At 31.5% G+C, this 18,807-nt stretch overlaps 1 protein-coding gene across 2 annotated transcripts in view; it reads right to left on the bottom strand.

Moving 5' to 3' along the window:
- The window catches only part of LOC118181597 (cytochrome P450 3A56-like), a 62,625-nt gene that overhangs the window by 38,322 nt on the left and 5,496 nt on the right, over positions 1-18,807 (bottom strand). For both annotated transcript variants that reach the window (XM_085817348.1, XM_035350752.2), the window contains exons 4-5: positions 8,001-8,097; positions 4,148-4,267 (exon numbers count right to left, since the gene is read on the bottom strand). In XM_085817348.1, the coding sequence (XP_085673474.1) occupies positions 4,148-4,267; positions 8,001-8,097 (217 nt within the window). The remainder of the gene's footprint in view (positions 1-4,147; positions 4,268-8,000; positions 8,098-18,807) is intronic.

Raw genomic sequence — 18,807 nt, 5'->3', positions numbered from 1 at the left:
TGTGACTAAAAATATTAGGTCTTTTCTTCTTCCTTTCCGCTTGACTCCGTGATGTAACTGGAAACATGCTCGACGCGTATTCGGGAGGTCATGAGTTCGAATCCCGGCTAAGGGCATTGCGGATATCTTCGATTTTCTTTCTTCGAAAAATTCTAAAGGACTCTAGAAACAAATTATATCGTAATGTTTAAATTTAGAAACAAAGCTCATTATAATTAAACTTAAGTACTGCTGTAATTTCGGCGTAAATTTTGATTTGTGTTCTTTTCCTAACTCCTTTTCGAAATGTTTGGTTAGTGTCAGCATATTCAGGTTCTTCATATTGCTTTAAAACTCCATGACTCATTACGTTTGATATTTGACTATTTTTGTAAACACTGCAGTTTTGCTTCTTGTGGCACAATCATCGCACAGTACAAAATCACCGCACAGTTTTTCTCAAAATGAAGTACTATAAACATTTCTAGCATTTAAACGAAAATGAAGACAAGGAATAATAAAGTAATCTGTTAACACCGTAAGTTGTAAAATGCGCTATTTAACTTTTATTTTAACATTTATAAATTTGTATTTTATCAGTGTTATTATCTCATTCTTATCCGTTGCGTTATTTGACTGAACATTTTAATGGCATAAGTATTAAACTCAACGATGCGCAAAGTTTATTCTCAGGTCAAAAGAAAACTACAAAATAAAGCAGAAGATTGACTCTTACGATTAAAAAATTGGTGAGTCCATTGGAAAACATAAAAGTTAGGAAGAAAAAAATAAATAAGCAGACGAGGTTTCTAGAAATGTCATTTTTGAGGGTTAAATTGCTAGCCCAAAAGGGCTGTTAGTCTCGAAACCATAATTTTGCGTTGTTTCACCTTAAAAATATTTTTTACTTTTTAATCTATTCGATTTAAATAAAAATGCATTTATTTCATGATATACTCAATTAAAAACGTTAAATCAATTTAAAGAATTACAGTACATATTTTTTCACATGGAGGTAGGAAAGGGAGGAGGGCCAACCCGCGCTAAAAGTGAAGCACTGCTTTGAAGCTTGGGTCACCAGATGGGGTGTTCATTGTTTACATTCAGAAGCTCGCTTGACAAGATTCTGATAGTATTTCGACACACGACAGTTCCATAGAAATCGAAAAAGGGACACTTTCGCATGAAAGAAACATTCATAGTGTGATGGATAATAGCAATTTGTATAGTTTAGTGACATTTACGCAAAAATCACATCTTGGTTATTTTCCGATAACTAATCAGCGATTTTGATTATGAATTTGTTTTATAAAATTATAAGCTGTTGCACTACAAAAATATAGATTTTAAGAAAAATGTTATGCTTAAAGAATGAAAAATACCTTAAGGTACATTTAAAATTGTATACGTCTTTCGAAACCCTTGATAGATTATTCGCTACTTTTATTTTTTTTTCCAAACGTCAAAATGTTTTAAATAAAACAATTTTTTTTTTCACATCCATATATTATTGTAACATGTACCTTTTAAAATTTTTTAGAGGAGAGGCTTTACTGCTGCTCATTTTAAACCCATCGTTTTAATTTTATATATCTGAAAAATAATCACTTTGGACTTACACGTTTTATAAATATAAAATTATGTATGTTAAAATATTTGTAATTAGGCACATAGGTCAGATTAAGTTTTTATTAAATAGAGTAACGCATGCAAAGGCTATCTGCCTAAAGAGAGAGATGCCATCGTGGAGGAATTTTGAAGAAAAACTGACCTTTGAGTGGGTATTAAAAATAATACTTATAATTTTCATTCAAATTATATTCATATATATTTTTTATGTAAAACTTTCGGGTGTATGCTAAATTAGTGTAAATTACTTTACACGAAAAATATAGTGAATGCACAGAAATTAAAGATTTGCACATGCCGGAAATGAAAAATAGGAAATATGTATGGGTATTTATGCATGTGCTTGCAAAAAGCATGTATCTGCCTTTGACAAAATACTTAAGTATTCATTAAATTATTTATAAATATATTTGAAATGAAGAATTTATTCACTTATAAACAACTGTGAAAGTACTGTGAAGAAATCTAATTATTAAATGTATCTAATTTATAATGATTATAAATGTTATCTAAATATATAATAACCTTAATATTGAATTGTAAACATAAATTGAAATCCTGTTGACAAATGCGTTATAAAACTATTCAATAAAGAATTGTTCGTATTGGAAAGCAATCTGTTAAAATATATTGTAAAGCAAATGCTATAAACGCACTTAAGAACGTAAGAAAGAGTTTTGGAATATGTATTGTTGAAATGAAGGGTAAAAAAAAATCTGATAAGTATAATTAAAAGAATTATTCCCCTTACATTTTATAATAACTCAGTTACAAGTTTTAAATAATACTAAAAAAAAAAAAAAAAAAAAAAAAAAAAAAACTTATTTTATTCCCTTTCAGAAATGTTCAGAGAAAGTCAAGTGCTATTTAATACCTATTTAATTATTAGGAATTAGCGAAATACTTATTTAAAGTATTTCGCTAATTCCTAATAATTCTCTAATTTAAAATGAACCGAATAGAGCATTAATTATAAATTGACTAACATTTTTCGATTTAAAAGATGCCTCAGAAGCCAAAAAATCATGTCATATTTAAGAAAGTATTTTAGGAAGAAGCTCTATAAATAGAAAAGAAACAATGCATAATTTTAATATTAATAATACAATAAACTTTGATCTTAATTTTTGTACCTTAACCGAATAAAATCGAATTACCTTAATTTTTTTTTCTAATGTAATTAACGAAAACTTGTGAAAATATTTCATTCAAATTAAACCATTCTGAGAAAACTGTCTTGTGAAAAGTATAGCATTTAATTCCGTTCAGAATGAAATTTTGTTTAAAAATATGTTGTTTTCACATACTTAGGTCTCTGAAGTGTTGTAGAAAAAGAAAATATATACATTTGTATGTATATTTACGACGTAATTACAAAATATTTACATCCGAACGCTTCAAATCCCATAGAACTCAATGGTAGATGACCCAATGTTTTGGTCACCACGTAGGGATCGCCGGTGCTTCAGAGCAGGGTACGGGAGAAACGTGTTTAGAGTGACTCCATCTTACTTCCTACCTCCATGTTTTTTCACGCTTTTAATATACAGTAGATGTATAACATTACCATCTTAGTCTAAACGAAAATTTATATAATATCCTATAAAATGTTTCGTCATTCTGCCTTGGCCATGTCTATTGATAAACCATATAAAACTTTAAAACAGCCCATTTCGGGGTATCGTGAAAATCCTAACGCTTAGATATAAAAAAAAGTTTTTTTTTAGACTTCTGTTTCAGATTTTTCATTTTTGTGCACATTATTATTTTCTTTAGTGGAGAACTGTGTCAAATGATGGTTTCTTTTTTACTATTTTGGTTTTTTCCGCTTAAGGCTACAATATTAAATTTAACTGATTTCTTAAGTAAATTATTGAAGTAAGCGGTATTAATAACTTTATTAGATTTAAATGCCTTTCGTTTCTTATCAAGAACAAAATCACTTAGTGAGCACAATTCGCCCCTCCGCTTTCTTTCTTTCTTATAATTAAGTTGGCAGTCGCATTATTTATCAATCTTCTTGTCTCCATTACAATAACCGAAATTTGAACCTATTAACGAGTGAAATCTTTAAAGTTTAATTTTCCCCTATTATCAAATAACTCTCTGCTCAATTTGTAAAAATTTTTAAGTTTCGTATATTTTTAATAAAATTATCCTGTGATCAAAATTATTGTTAATTGAAAAATCTACTTTTATACAGTTTCAAAAGATATTTAGAAGTGTAATCGTTTTAAAAGAAACCTGCATAAATCTTCGATTTATATAGGAATTTTCCATTCATTCTGGTTTCTAAGTAATAAAAAAAAAAAAAAAAAATCAATTCCGGTTAGTTTGGTTGTTCTGTGTTCTGATTATGTTTGTTACCTAAGACACTCATTGCGAAGGTAAACAGAGGTGGACTTCGTTTATATTTATAATGAATATTGGATAAAGAAAGGTTAAGCTTTACATAAAACATTAGCAAAAAAATTACCACATTTGCTTATAAATGAACATATGTTCATGCATAACTCAAATTTCATGGAACACAACTTACTTTCCTCATTTTTCTGGATGTAAAAGCTGGCGTGATGATAGTCCGCACTCTTTTCCAGGTTTCGCCTCTCAGTGCTGAAACCATGTTTTCAAACAACGGATCACCCGTGAAAAAATCGTCCTGTGGAATATAATGATAGGCTTGTCTTTTCAAGTCTCCGATATTTTTAATAGAAAATCAAAATAAAAGGTATGACAATAAAGTTCACTGAATGTTTCATAAATAAAAGATTTTTACTAAATCAGAAAAACGTTTTATATGCCTTTCAAGCAAGGTCCTTCATTTGCAATGCATTTTTGATAACGCCTGAGCAGTTCCTGAAAACTGTGGGCAAAATCTGTGTGTACAGCCCTCACCACATGATTTTGAATGTCTAAGATATCCGATAAACGTTCTCGTTTAGAGATCGCATCAAACGCGAGAACAGAATGAAATCTGCAAGAGCAGAATCAGATCAGTACGTTGGATGATCGAGACAAAAACTCTTCCATAGGCCACAGACCATTTCATGACCAATGCCCAATGAGGCGGGTATTTTCAGCAAAAAGCAACTAAGAGCCCACCTCTGCATCTTCCGGACGTGTTCCTCTGCAGTAAATGCTCCTGAACATTATTGTAGCCCTCCAGACAATATAATTATTAATTACGCTCACGTACCAATTGGTCAGGATTAGAATCTCGGAGAACTCAAAATATATCACGGCGAGCCTAAAATCCTCTCGAGTGGTTTGTGGTAAGGGGAGAAGGATGGCCGTCTTCTACGGTTGTTCTCCATGAAAATCAGTGCGGAGCTGCGCAGTTAGTGCAGTGCGACTATACAATTTATGGTAAATTTCTGGTATCCTGTTCACTTATGTCTGTACCTGAACATTCTTGTAAATGTTAGCATTCATTGTTGGTAACATCATCTGCACTTTTTTGTTTTTTTAATAAGAGACGTCGTAGGCCTAACACTTAATTTTAGAGATGCGGGTCCTTCTCCGTAATCTTTTATTTCAGTATTTAATAACTTTCTTCTATGGTTTCATAAAGCTTTGAACAGAACTTTAAATTTATTTGATGCTCTGTTTTACAGCTAATGTTATACCAGTAATGCCAGAACATTTTTAACAAAAATCTATAATGTCTGTTCAACATTCTTCATCAAGAGTGATTGTTGAGTTCAGATATGTTGAAACACTCAATGAATATTTTCTTCGTACTTCGTCGATCTTCCAGTATCGCGCAGACGCAGCGTATGACATGATTCATTGAACTTAATTGTCACATCTTTTATATTTTTGTAAATACCTTTTAACATAAGAAACAGAAAATATGTAAGCTGTTTAATAAAGAACGACTCTGGAGATAACATTGCCGAACTTCACGCGCATTTGAAGACAGAATTAGTCAGAATGAACGAAGTTTCACAATTGTTTGACTCCAATAACAACTTGCTTAGCATTCACAGCGAAATGTGTACAAAGTATACTTCTGTCTCACTGTAAAACAAAAGTTCCTTTCAAAATATTCAGCATCTGTGAATAACATGCTTGTTTACATATGCTGCCATCTGGAAATAACTGCTATAAAAATTACGAAATTTCTTACTTAGCATTTATAGAAGCCTGCACATCGTGAACTTTAGTATCTTAAATATTATTCAGGAAAGATATGTTCAAAATTGTTTCTTTTATAAGTTTTAAAAAATCTGATGTGTACACCACATGACTTCCCTGTACGGAATATTAAATTATACGCATTTTTTCCTGCCTTTCATTTAAACCTATTTCCTCGAATTTCATTAGCGATATATTTCTCATTCAATTAATTCAGTTTTCCCTTCGTGACAAGGCAAAAATACATAAAAACTTAAAATATCTATTTTAAAAGCTGAAAGATATAGAAAAACATAAAACACCACAAACTGTTAAAAAAATTAAAAAATTACAATTAAAATTACAGTTTCAAAACAAGCAATTCCGCCTGCAGGAAAGAAGGCAGGTTTTTCGGTGCACGAAACTGAAAGTTTACTTTTGGTCTCATTCGGCAAAAGAACAAGAAGGCGTAGAAGCTGAGAAGATTTCTTGTGGAGGCTATGCTGAGTCAATATATGAGATAATTTAATAACTTAAATGATAATTCCAGAATGGATTAAGCATAATTTAATTCGCAATAATAATAGAAAACATAACTTCATGCTTCGAAGCTTAGTTTTCTAGATATATATATATATATTTATACACTTTTGGTGCGGCCTATTGCAACCAAAATAGGAGGTGCACATCTACATGTTATAGCAGTCCTATATATAAAATTGCAACGTTCTGAGGCTACTCGTTTTTGAGTTATGAAAGATAAATGCACACCAACGTACAGACGCCACGGAAAAAAATCTCTTCTGAATCCATTTTAATTCATCCTTTTTACCTGGTACAAGGAAATAAAAACAACATGAGGCAATATGGTTTCAGCATTGTGTAAGATTATATGTAGAAAAAGGAATAAAATAAGTACACTATAGTCCTGCTAATGATCAGAGACCCATAAAAAGGAAAGCAGAATCGCCAATACGTTTCTAATGCCCATCGTGAGCCCATAAAAACACAGTGAGTAATCAACAGAAACGTATACTAGCGACTTCTACCGAAATGTAACAGGTCTAGAGCTGAGACTGAAGCGGTGAGTATGCTCAGCGCACACTAATTAAGTCATACTTCTGGAAAATTACAGATGCCGTATAACATAGAATAAATTATTGAAAAAAAATAAAAATCTGAAAGCTTTCAGATTTTACATTACGTGTTTACATGCTGTTATGTTATTATATTTTGTGTCATTCCAACAGAAGCGTGTAGACCTAGTATACTACGTGAGAATTTAGACTGCACTGTTCCCCGCACCTAGTTTTCTTTAGTTTAATTTTGACCCACTAGTTTTTGTGCTTTGAAGCCTGAATGATGAAGATTATCAGGAATTCTCTAATGCCTACCGTGTGGCAACAATTTAAAACTTGTCCTTGATTTCAACATGACAATTCATCCATCAGAACTTGGAAGCTGTACTTCTTTGAGGAAATGGGACTGAATGAAATTGATTGGCTAGTAAGTAATCCTGATCTCAACTGAAAGTATCTCTGGCATGTCTTAGGGTACCAAATGAGACATAAATCAAACTGGTTCAAAGTCGCTTTAGAATGTTCATAATTTTACAGGAGGAACAGAAAAAGATGCCTGCTGATTCCATCGAAACGTTTTCCTCGAACAGCAGAGGCTGAGGATAGCGATGGATGGAAACCTGCGTCATTCTGACACTATAACTAGCTCCAATTAGTGAATTTCCTATGGGTGTATAATCATTAATGTCGCCATAATGAACTTCAGATGCATTACATTAAAATGTGGCTAGATCTTTGGATGTTTTCTCTTTATCCTATTGCTAAGAAATAATTACAGGAGAGTTTCGAGATAAAAATGATATCTATAAGGCTTTTAGAGGCAAATTTAAAGAAATTTGCAGAAAACTTAGATCAATTTCGCCAAAAATAGCAATGACGAAAAAATGGACAAATATTATATATAATGAAATAATATTCGAAATAAATGGGCGTAGATATTTTGGATAACCGACAACCAAGTTTGAGTTCATAAATAAGTAAAAGACTTTTCTTGCAATTTGTGCAGCATACATAAGCCTTCCCTATTGAAGACACGAATATTCACGCGCAAGTTTTACTCCGGTTAAAATAATTATTATCTAATTATCCATTCTTGAGGAACTTTCGACTTAATTTACCATCGGGTAAACTAAGAACAATCAAAAACAGCGTAAGCATAAAAAACAAGGAACTCAATAATTATTAAGATCGTCTTACCCTTCTATTTGGGAAAAGATGAAAGTCTTTCACTAGTATTTCTTTCGCGAGCTCTGGATCAGCTATTGCAAGAAAAGGTGATCGAAATTCGAAGGCGCTAACAAAAAAAAAATGCATATGAGTCAATAACTGATAAAAGAAAACATCATTTGGCATTAATTTCTGTTATTTTCGCAAGGTTAGACTATCTTATACTTGAAAAAGTTGTATATTAGCATATAACTTAGCATTTTTACATTATTTCCCTGAGAAACGAGAATGTAATTTATTGTATATATATATATATATATATATATATATATATATATATAAACACCAAAAAATACACCCGTATATCTATCTATATATATGCCTGTGTATTTTTTGTGTGGTCTTGGTCATAAAAAACGGTGGTCATAAAAAAAGTCTCCGACCAATGAACTCTTGGCTGCCTAACTGTTCAACTTATCGAATTGAAATTTATGATATTGTTATTTGAAGATATGCACTCGATATTGTGATGATTTGAAACAACAGAGTTTTCACCGTTATGGTTGCAATGGAAATTTCGAAAGGCAAAACCCACTTTTTCCTGCGCAAATTGGAAAACCATAAATGGGGTTGGAACGATACAAGTATGATGAAAATTTCTAGTGTAAAACATTTGCAAAGAAGAACATTATAGAGGAATAGTGACACCACAATAAGAAAAGAAGGGAGGGAAAAGCGTTTATTCGAATTACAAGTTTTCAATATGCCCACCTTCGCAGGCGATGACGGCCTGCATGCGGAAGATTGTTGACAACAATTACAACACAACGTATTGCGACTCGAAAATTTCGAAATGTTTTCACTGTAACCGGGACCACGAGAGCTCTGTTGTTTTGAATCATCACAATCTGAAGCGTATAATTTTAAATAACAAGTATTTGCAATTTCTTTTCGATTGCTTCAACGGATAGGACACTAGGAATTCATATATCGGGCAAGTTTTGTATGAGCTCCCTGTATATTATCTATAATATGTAAAAATACGTAAATTAAAAGTCTACCTTAAATCTTTCAAGAGCCTCTTAATTCTTCATTTTAATTTGGCTATTTCCCCTATCCACCTTAACAATCTTATACTAAATGTCTTTAAACTACGTCATTTCTAAATTTTTTCAAGCCATATGATTCTTACTTAACGTTAATGGTGCAGATAATTTTGCCAATTGAAACTCAACCAGACAATCAAAATGGAGTAAAAATCAGTGTTCGCCAAATTTTCATTTTGGACAAGTCGCATTTCACCTCAAGCTTGCTTTCTGGGTTGCTTGGTGGTTGGTCTGTCTTGATAATTATACTATTTCAGAATTATCAGTGTAGTTATTCACAACGAGACACACTTTTGGCACCGAATTGTTTGTGGTTGCAAATGCAAACAATTAAAAAAATATTTAAATTCAGCCATTACAGGAGTTATGCCTTTATGCTATCTACAGAAGATGTCTACATATTTTTAAAAAAAAAAATTGATAACGATTTTAAAAAAGCAAATGTTTTGGAATTAAACTTTCTGGCACCAGCTTATTATTTGAAATAAGAAATATCATCTGTTATTTGAAAATTTATTTTTTCAGAATGTCGCATGTAAACAAGATGTGGAGGGTATATGCTTGGCACTTTATGAGGAGAAATATTTCTAATCTATCATTCAGAAACGTTGTGAAATGCATGGATTAAAATTTCTAAGTGCAAAATTAGCAAATGTGTTAATCGGAGAGGGAAAAACCGTCAATGATTACTTCTACGTGGGAAGAAAGCTCCAAACAAGTATCGGGAACACTGCGCGCACACACACACACACCAAAAAAAAAAAAAAAAAAAAAAAAAAAAAAGATCATTTAAAAAAATTGGGATATTTCTATATCCTCCATTCTACTGAACTAATTAATTGACGAAAATTCAACTTGTGTTTGTGTTTTTCATGTCTCGGAAGCACTATTAAAGATATACATTAGATTTATACGTAGCATTTCTCTAACATAAGTATCTAACACAAAATTGAGCATTTTCTAAAATGACATACCGAATGTTTTCCATATTTCCAATGAGAAAATAACTTGAAATTTTTCTTTGTGCGCTTTTTTCAGTTTGCACCAAGAATAATTCACTTAGCGAAATACTTAATTTATGGTAACATATTTGTTTTTCTCTTTTATTATGCGAGACCGGAAAAAAAGGTGCATCGATCATTATTTCAAATAATTTTCTTTATATTATAATTTTTTAATCATAAGTGTTATTTTTAGATATTTTTTTCCTTTTTAGAATTTCATTTTCATTGCTTGAGTAGCATGGTTTCTTCAAATAATTGTTTCAAAATTTTCTATTTATTCGTTCGTATATTTATTAATATAAATCTTGGAGAAATTGATTTTTAATATTTGAATTTCATTAATTTTGAAAAATACTGTGTGACCTCATCTAAAATTACAATTTTTGTGGAATATTTTATAAATTTTGTCTATTGATTTATAACTGTATTGTCTATTGATTTATTACTGTATTGTCTATTGATTTATTACGGTGGTCTACTGTCGATCACCCATGTGAGCTTTACGGAAAGCATGGTTATTTCCTTTCAGTTCGATCCTCGGTAACTTAGCGGGTAGTAGGAAAATTAATTTTAAGTGTGTTGTAACTATACAATCAGATTAATTAATTAATCTGAACTGGCGATTGTCTTTATACTAGTAGTATTTATCTTTCCCTGGCGTTTTGAAGTGTTCTGTGTTATGTTTAAATGAAAAGTGTTTATGGTTATCTCTAGAGTTAAATGAAATTTGCGTGTTTTCAGGAGGGAAAGCTGATATAGTTTTATTTTAGCGAGATATAGCATTTTGAGGACTTTTTTACAGAAATGCATTTTTACATTTTTCTTTGATAAATAATCTTTGATTTTACCAAAACACCAGGGAGGATATTATCCTTTCAGTATAGACTCAAGGAGTATGGAGATTTGCAAATTATAAACTTTATTTTACTGTGTTGATAATTTATGTTATTTAGTCTCACTTAAAGTCTTAGTTTTTCAATCGCCAGACACTACAGAGTTCAGATATTTTTATGAGAGTTTTTGTTTTCTGTCGCGGCATCAAGCGAAAGTTAAGAAGTCAGTAGTTAAAAATAAAAGTAATATTAACAAATTTTCTCCGTAATATACCATTTTTCACACTTGCAGCTACATCTTGTTGGTGTTATCTTCCATTCATGCAGACAACGTTTGAAATGAGGTTGATTTGTTTTTGGACTCGCCGCCACCAGGTTTCTGAGCCGAAGGCTTTGAAAAACTACCAAATTGTATTATATTGCAGTAAATTATAGATTTAGGTTGTCATTACTACACGTACAAAAGGTACTGCTTTCATGTGTTTTTCCTTCTTTATTAAGAATGTTTTTTGGTGGAAAAGTTACTTTCGTTACAACCAAACATATTAAAAGTTTTAAGAAATGTAATTTATTGGCAAACAAAATGTAATCTATTCACAAACTAAACAAAAATTTAGTTCAGTTTATTACATTTTGTTTTACTTGTAAAATCCCGAATAACAACTTCGCTATAAAACAGGCCCCCTAAATAATATTTTACTATTAATATCTCAACGATTACGCATGGTGTCTCTGCACAGTACGCAGTAATGACCAGACGTTATGTAGTAGAAGGTCTGCAGTTTTTATTTGAAATATTTTTTATATTTTTTTTAAAACGCTGTGCGTAGCTAATAGGTCCGACATTTAACTGCCCATACAGAAATACCAATACATCGTAAATGGCATACGGAAGAACATCCAAAATAAAATTTATAAAAATAGATAAAAAAAATGGTTATCTTTTCTTTATCTATTATAAAAATCAACAAGCCTGTCAAAGACTTTTTCCCTCTTTTCCTTTAATATGTCTCAACAGTCTTCGAGGAAGTGATTTCTCAACCTGGTAATCTAATTGACGCTTTGTATATTTATAACTGATATGGTCTTTCCTGATTTCAAACTTCCGTTGTGAGCATTTTGCAAGTTATGTTAGCTAATACTGCCATCTCTATTCAGTAACAAAACGTGTCAAATGAGTGAAATTATAAAAAAGTGAATATAACAAAAAAAGTATTTTTAATTTTTCCCACACTGAAGATAAGAATATTCTGATTCTTACTTGACAACTTTAAGATTGCCCATATTTCTTTTAGGTTTAAAAATATGTTATTTTTTAATTAATTATTATTAATATTATAGTGGAACTACGTATTATTATTCATATCTCGTTCAGAATATGCAAACATTATTTCGTAGCTATCGGATGGAAAACCACAAGGGGCAGGACATAAATTGCTGGGTAATTTTCGCAATTTAACATGAACGATAAAAAAAAATTGTACTGGAAGACAGTAGAGGAGTTCGGGTATATGCCGAGGCAGAGGCGTTAATAAGTGGGATCGAGGTCAATTACACATAGACAAGAATGAAAAAAAAGGGGGAAATCGAAGTTTATTTATGGCAATGGCAAAAGAGTTAAGGGCACGACATCATATGATATATCATTTACTGTCTGCGAAAATTATATAAAATCACACGTAAAACTGAACAAGCTTCTTAAATGTAGTGGTAAATATATAGTAAACGCTTTGAAATCCTTTAGAAGTTGCCTGATATCAACAATGAATTACAAAAATAGACGTCAAGTAATTAATACTAATTACTTAGTTTCATGAAGGTCACCTTCCAGCATAATCTCAGTCTAGTCTATAGGCCCTTAGAGGTATTCAATAATTTGTGTTTTCAATATATTTTGAAGCATATACCAGCAAATAGTAGTGTAATAACAACATTTCCATATGAATATTTGGGTTACTAAAAACGACTTTTAATTGGATGAAGTTTTCATTAAATTTCATATTCACCGCAACAGAATTCGATGCAAAAAGTATTCTCATTAATTCTTAGGCAATTTCTTTGTTGAAATCTTTGATGAGTTTAATTGAGTGCTTTTTTTTTTTCTATAATCAAAAATCCGAAATAATGGAATTTCAGGTTTCAAAATTTCTCGCAATTTCTATTAAAGTAAGTAATAATCTACAGCAGAAGAATAGCAGAAGATATCTTCTATGTCGCTATTATTATTATTTTTTAGTTTCTTTATGCCTTAAAATCGCTGGTTTAAAATTAAAAAAAATTATCTTCGATATTATTATCGTTATTTTATTTTTGTGGCTAAAAATCATTTGGAAATACATTATCTTTCTCGTGACATCTATTTTCATATAATATGAATATAGAAATCCTGCAAGTCAAGTGTCCTCGTATATTATATGCTATGAATTTTAAACAGCGTGTCCATAAAGTATTTACGCGGCCTTTATTTTAGCAAACGTTGGTAGTAAACATACACTTTCAATTATAAAATGGTTTAAATGACCAAAATATTTATTATCATGGTATTTTTTAATTAAAAACATCAATTTTATAAAGAAGCTATATTTAGTAGAACTTTATATTCATTCTAAGAAATAAAGCACGAAACGTTTGACTCCTGTAAGACAAAAATTAGTCAATGTATTTAATTTCAATTTCTTAATTTAATTTAATTTCCTTTTAAGTTTTGAATATTTTTAGATTTTTTTTCAGTCGGAAAAAGCAACTGATATCGTTTTCCATGACATGTCAGTTAAAATATAAATTAAAATAACTTGGTTTAATTTTCTCCATGTAATATAATTTGAAGGATATTCCTTTGTGATTTACTAATGTGACCGGTTCTTTAATTTGGTATAATTTTGTTATATTCAGTATGCTGAAAGCATTTTCATATAATCGATTTGTAAATTTTCAAATATTAAAATTATGTTAACAGTATTCAAATACATTTTTATAATCTAATTGTCGTACAAAAAGTTCATTGGAATAGAAATGTTTCTCATTTTAAATTTAGGCCCACCAGCGGCCGCGCGGTAAAGTCGCTGAACACTGGTAGTTAGATCCGAGGTTCGAATCCCGCGAACGGGCTGGCTGTATGGGCGTTTTCGTAGTTTTCCCCATGTGCAACGTGTATACAAGCCAATTTCCCTTAGAAAGTCCTCCACGAAGGCAACCCTCCCCTTGGGTAGATAGCCCTAGTGTGCTTTGCTAAATTAAATACACCAACACCATTTTAAATTTATGCAACTGATGTTGCGATGTTATTAAATGAGGCCTATCGCTGTTTTCTTCAGTACGAATTCTATAACTGTGAAAAACTTCTCGTTTTTGAACGACATTTGCATTAATATTGTAGTTTTTTATTAATTTATTTGCATTAATACTATAGCTTTTTACGCTAGCACGCGTAACAGTTCTTATGACGTAATCCATTAGCATCAAATACATTTATTAAACTATGTCATATTTCATTTAGTTGCATGCAACAACAACACTGCAACAACATGCAACAACAACACAACAGTTTTCATGGGATTTGCACAACTATGTACAACCCCTAATTTTCAAGAAATACGATTTCAAACTTTAAATAGCTCTGCCAGTTTTTGTTGCATGCAAGTGAAATATTCTACGTTTTATTTTTTAGAATGAGTATAATTTTTACTAAACATAAATATACATATACAGAAAGTAGATTTCATAATCTATACAAAACAGATTTTTTAATTTTAAAAAGGCCAAAATATGAATATGCGTTATGTCATATACTATTTTTGTAATTAAAAGCATACGACTACCTATCAAAGGTTTAAGAAATAAAAGTCGCATACGAGTAATACATTGTAAATACTTTTATACTACATATTTTACACGGAGTGCTCGGTAAATATCTGGCAAAAATGCACAGGCAGGCAGAGGCGAATGAAACTGATTTTGTGAAGGAATATGTGTACTAATATGACGCGTTGGGGTGCTAAAGGAGGCAGTTGAGTGAAAGATAAAAGCTTCTAACTGGTTGGAAATTGTGATTCCTGATGCGGATTTCGAAGGGTATACGTTGCTATACGAACGCGAAGCGTGCCGACATGAATTTATTCATGGGACCGGGGCTAAAATAAAACAGCTGTAAAAAGAAGTGAAATGAAAAATTTCCACCTACATTACCCACCACTTATTAAAATAACATTCTCTCCAAACTTATTTGAGTTCTTTAATGGGCTGAGTTTAATAGACAGCGATTTGTGTATTGCAGACAGTAATATTACTTTTTAAACTTTTCAAGTAAAATAAAGTGTAACAGTTAATTAATTAACTAATTAAGGCTAAAATAGTAATTAAAAATAGTAAAATTAGCCTGTTTACATAATTTTGAAATTTACATTTTCAATTTTTTATAAAAATATTTTTATAATTACGTTTTTGTTGAAATTTTATCTCTTGTAAACTAATATTCTCTCTATGATTGTTTTCATATTGTTGAACAACAGCTCTTCAATTGCATTCTCAGTTTCGTAAAACTGCTAGTAAGTGTTTTGATCAGCACTTTTCTGTTCAAGAACTTTTCATGGGATTTGCAGTGCTTTCCTATAATCGATTGATAATGGTATGTCATCACTTTCACTTCCATTTTCTGCAAATCTTTTAACACTTTCATTGTCAGTTTTTATGCACTTTTCTCAATATTGTTATTAACTGACATATATTCTAAAAATGAATCTTCATAGCTTCTCCCACTGATTACCTTCAGTTTTCCATTCCTCCACTGATCATCTATAGTTTTTCATTTCTCTGAGCCTTCATCTATGTAAAAGCCATATTTTCGAATGCAGTTTTTAAATTTAAGAAATCAAGAACTGCTTAAGTATGCATAAACTCTAACAATATCAACTTACTCATCTTCTTCTAAATGCTTATATTTTTACAAAATGCAATTCTCTTCATCATTTGCTGAACATCTTTTTTAAAATGAAATTTGAAAACTTTGATAATATCCTAAAATCAAAAGTTGAATGATGATGAAAGGTAACTAATTGTTTTCAAAAAGAGATGTATGTGCTGCAGTTATCCAATAAGTAAAGCTACTGTTTTTCAGTTTGCTGTTGCATTTCAAAGTGTTCAGCTTTTGTCAATAACCAGTGCTGTCTTCCTAATTTTTATTCCATATTGCCTGCTTGTAAAACAATAACGTATTCCTTTAATTTCGTAAAACAACTGCTGTTCAGTTTTAAATATTAATGCGTGCTCTGGAAATGCTCTGTAATACAGTCCAGTTTTGTTTGAATTATAAATTTCGAGTCCCTAGTATTCATTTAGTAGCTCAAATAAAACATCTTTTATTCACTTTTCAGTTGGATGATGATACGCTTCTGTCTTCTCGCCATGCAATTTCTAATGAATAATATGGATTTCGCTTCCTCCAATAGAACTTACGTCAGTTAATGTAAAACTATCCCCTATCATTTAGAGAATTTTTGAAAAAGCTTTAGAAATAGAAACATCTTTGTAGCTTAGAACATTTCAGAAAACAATTTTAAACTTTCTCAGTTTTCTTTCTCTTTTGCGCTTCCTTTAGACATTTGCATTGTTTATTAGTTCTTCAATAATTATAATACCTTATTTAATTAAACTGTACAGTGCTGTTTGGAACTTCCCAATTTAAATGTAGCTTCTCTCTGGTTGCAATTACAAAAAACATTCAAATTTTTAACAATTTATTCTTTTATTTCAGGCTTAATTTTTTTCGCTTGGCATTTAGACAAGCTAAGCATACAGGAAATTTTTAAAATTCTTCCTCCAGTGATTTTGTCAAATTTTAAAATTCTTCCTCCAGTGATTTAGTCAAATTTTAAAATTTACGTTTCTATCCGGCAGAAAAATTTCCCTTTGTCTGTTTAGTCGATCTGCAACTTCATGATTACAAGCATGATCAATACTTTCTTAATTACCACTTCTCTTCCATTCAAAGACTGTTAATGTACGTTAATGATAAAATGTATATCTTGAACTTTTTTATAACTGTCTGTGAACAGAATGTGTCTATCCCAAATATAAGATTTTGAATCTGGAAAGTTTAAAATAAGGGACATAGACGTTCACTTCCAGCTTCTATAAGCTGATATTCCAGAAGGAACCCTCGCTCATTTACAATGCCTCTAATGAATTGTTTTTATTAACTTTTGTAAGGATTTTAAGTTTTACTAACGTTTATTTTATTTTAAAACTTTGCTATCCTCTCTTACTTTCTATTTCTGACCAGAATAAGCGCGAAAGCATTCTTTATGCAAATGAGGTTGCAAACTATATAAGTATTTAAGATATAGCTTTTAGTTAAAAGAAAGACAGAAAGACTTCCTTCTGCCTTACGACGCGAGTGCTTTTCAGTCAGTTCAGATCTGCCTTTAAGGCCAGAACTTAGTTCTCCTTGATATTTGAAGACGTATTGTAGTTTTCTGCATTTCCCTCACTACATACGTAGTTTCAAAAGGCCAATCTTAGCGTTACTATTTGTAAAACATCTAGTTTATTTCTTATTTATTTAAGTTTATGTCATATTTTATACGTTTTAGACTATAAGCGCTGGTCTCTGTATCCCGAAGTGCGGGAATTGCTGTACACTGTGAGAAATAAAGGGTAAATTTAACCCTTCTTACATTTGTTGTATCTTCTACACAAGCACGAATATAAAGTATTAAATAAACTCCCTGTTCCTACTCAGGACTCCAGTTATGTACCCAAAGGAAATTAGGAGGAATAGCAGCCCTGACACCTTAGGATATGGAAATTCTGCTGCTTTGATGTCCACTGCGGTCAATGAAAACAGTTTCTTACATTTACAGGGACTGAAAAGTAGGAAAAGTTTGATCAAATTCGTTTTATTGAAACTCTAGATACTTGAATGATAAAGTTTGATAGGTCGAAGTAAGATGTTCAAGCACTGAAGAATCAGTCTTTAGCCTATTTAAGTTTAATAGGCGGTTGAGATGAGTTTAATAAACGGCGGTTTTTTCCATTGATTAGTAAGAATTTGTTTGGGTGCTTAGAAATCTAAATATACTAACCGGCTGAGTTTATTAACCAGTGAGTTTAATAAGCGGCGGATAATATTTTGATATTTTCCTTTGTAATTCTTTTGAACAGCTGCTCCGTTTCCATCTGCAGTCCTATAGATAAAATGCTTTTGGGTAATGATGATACCCCTTATAAACAGCACTGACAGCAGTGACAATTCATGCTTTTATATCCCTCTGAAAAGCGCCCTGTGACACGTCCAAGTACCATTAAGGCACATACATTTCGTCACAAAATCTATTCATTTCTATTTCTTCTACCTTTACAGTTCTGCCAGATATTTTCTGAGGGCTGTAGGTGGGAAATTAGAAATGAGTCTGAATGAGTAAATTCATTTAAAAATAAAATGAATGGAGGATATTTAATTTTAATGCTACATTATGAATTGATTTTAATCCCATTTAAGTTATAAAAACAGCTGTAAACAACTTTTGTAGAGACATTAGGTTAATTGGAAAAGCCGGATAGATAAAAAATTAGCAACCGCCTTCGCCGGGAGTTGAACCTCGGACCTCGAACCACCGACCCAGTGTGCAGAACTACTACACCACGAAGGCACGCTAGGAAGGCGAGAGAAATACCTTTTGCACTCCCCCTTTTAAAGGTCGACTAAATTTTCTAGGGAACTCAATCGCCAAATCCTGGGTGAGGAGGAGCATCATCCAACACTCTTTTTAGTTCGGGTGCCACTGTAGAGACATTAGGTATTTTTTGGAAGCAGCCAAGATGAAAAATGAGCAAACGCCTTCGCCGGGAATCGAAACGCGGACCTGTGGAACACAGGCCCAGCGTGCAGAACCACTAC

Source organism: Stegodyphus dumicola, chromosome 1 (assembly GCF_044657685.1).
Source record: "Stegodyphus dumicola isolate Sdum_Otavi_A_Nest chromosome 1, ASM4465768v1".
Taxonomy (NCBI): Eukaryota; Metazoa; Arthropoda; class Arachnida; order Araneae; family Eresidae; genus Stegodyphus; species Stegodyphus dumicola.
Note: the sequence above shows the minus strand (reverse complement) of the source record. Positions and strands in the feature narration are given on the sequence as shown.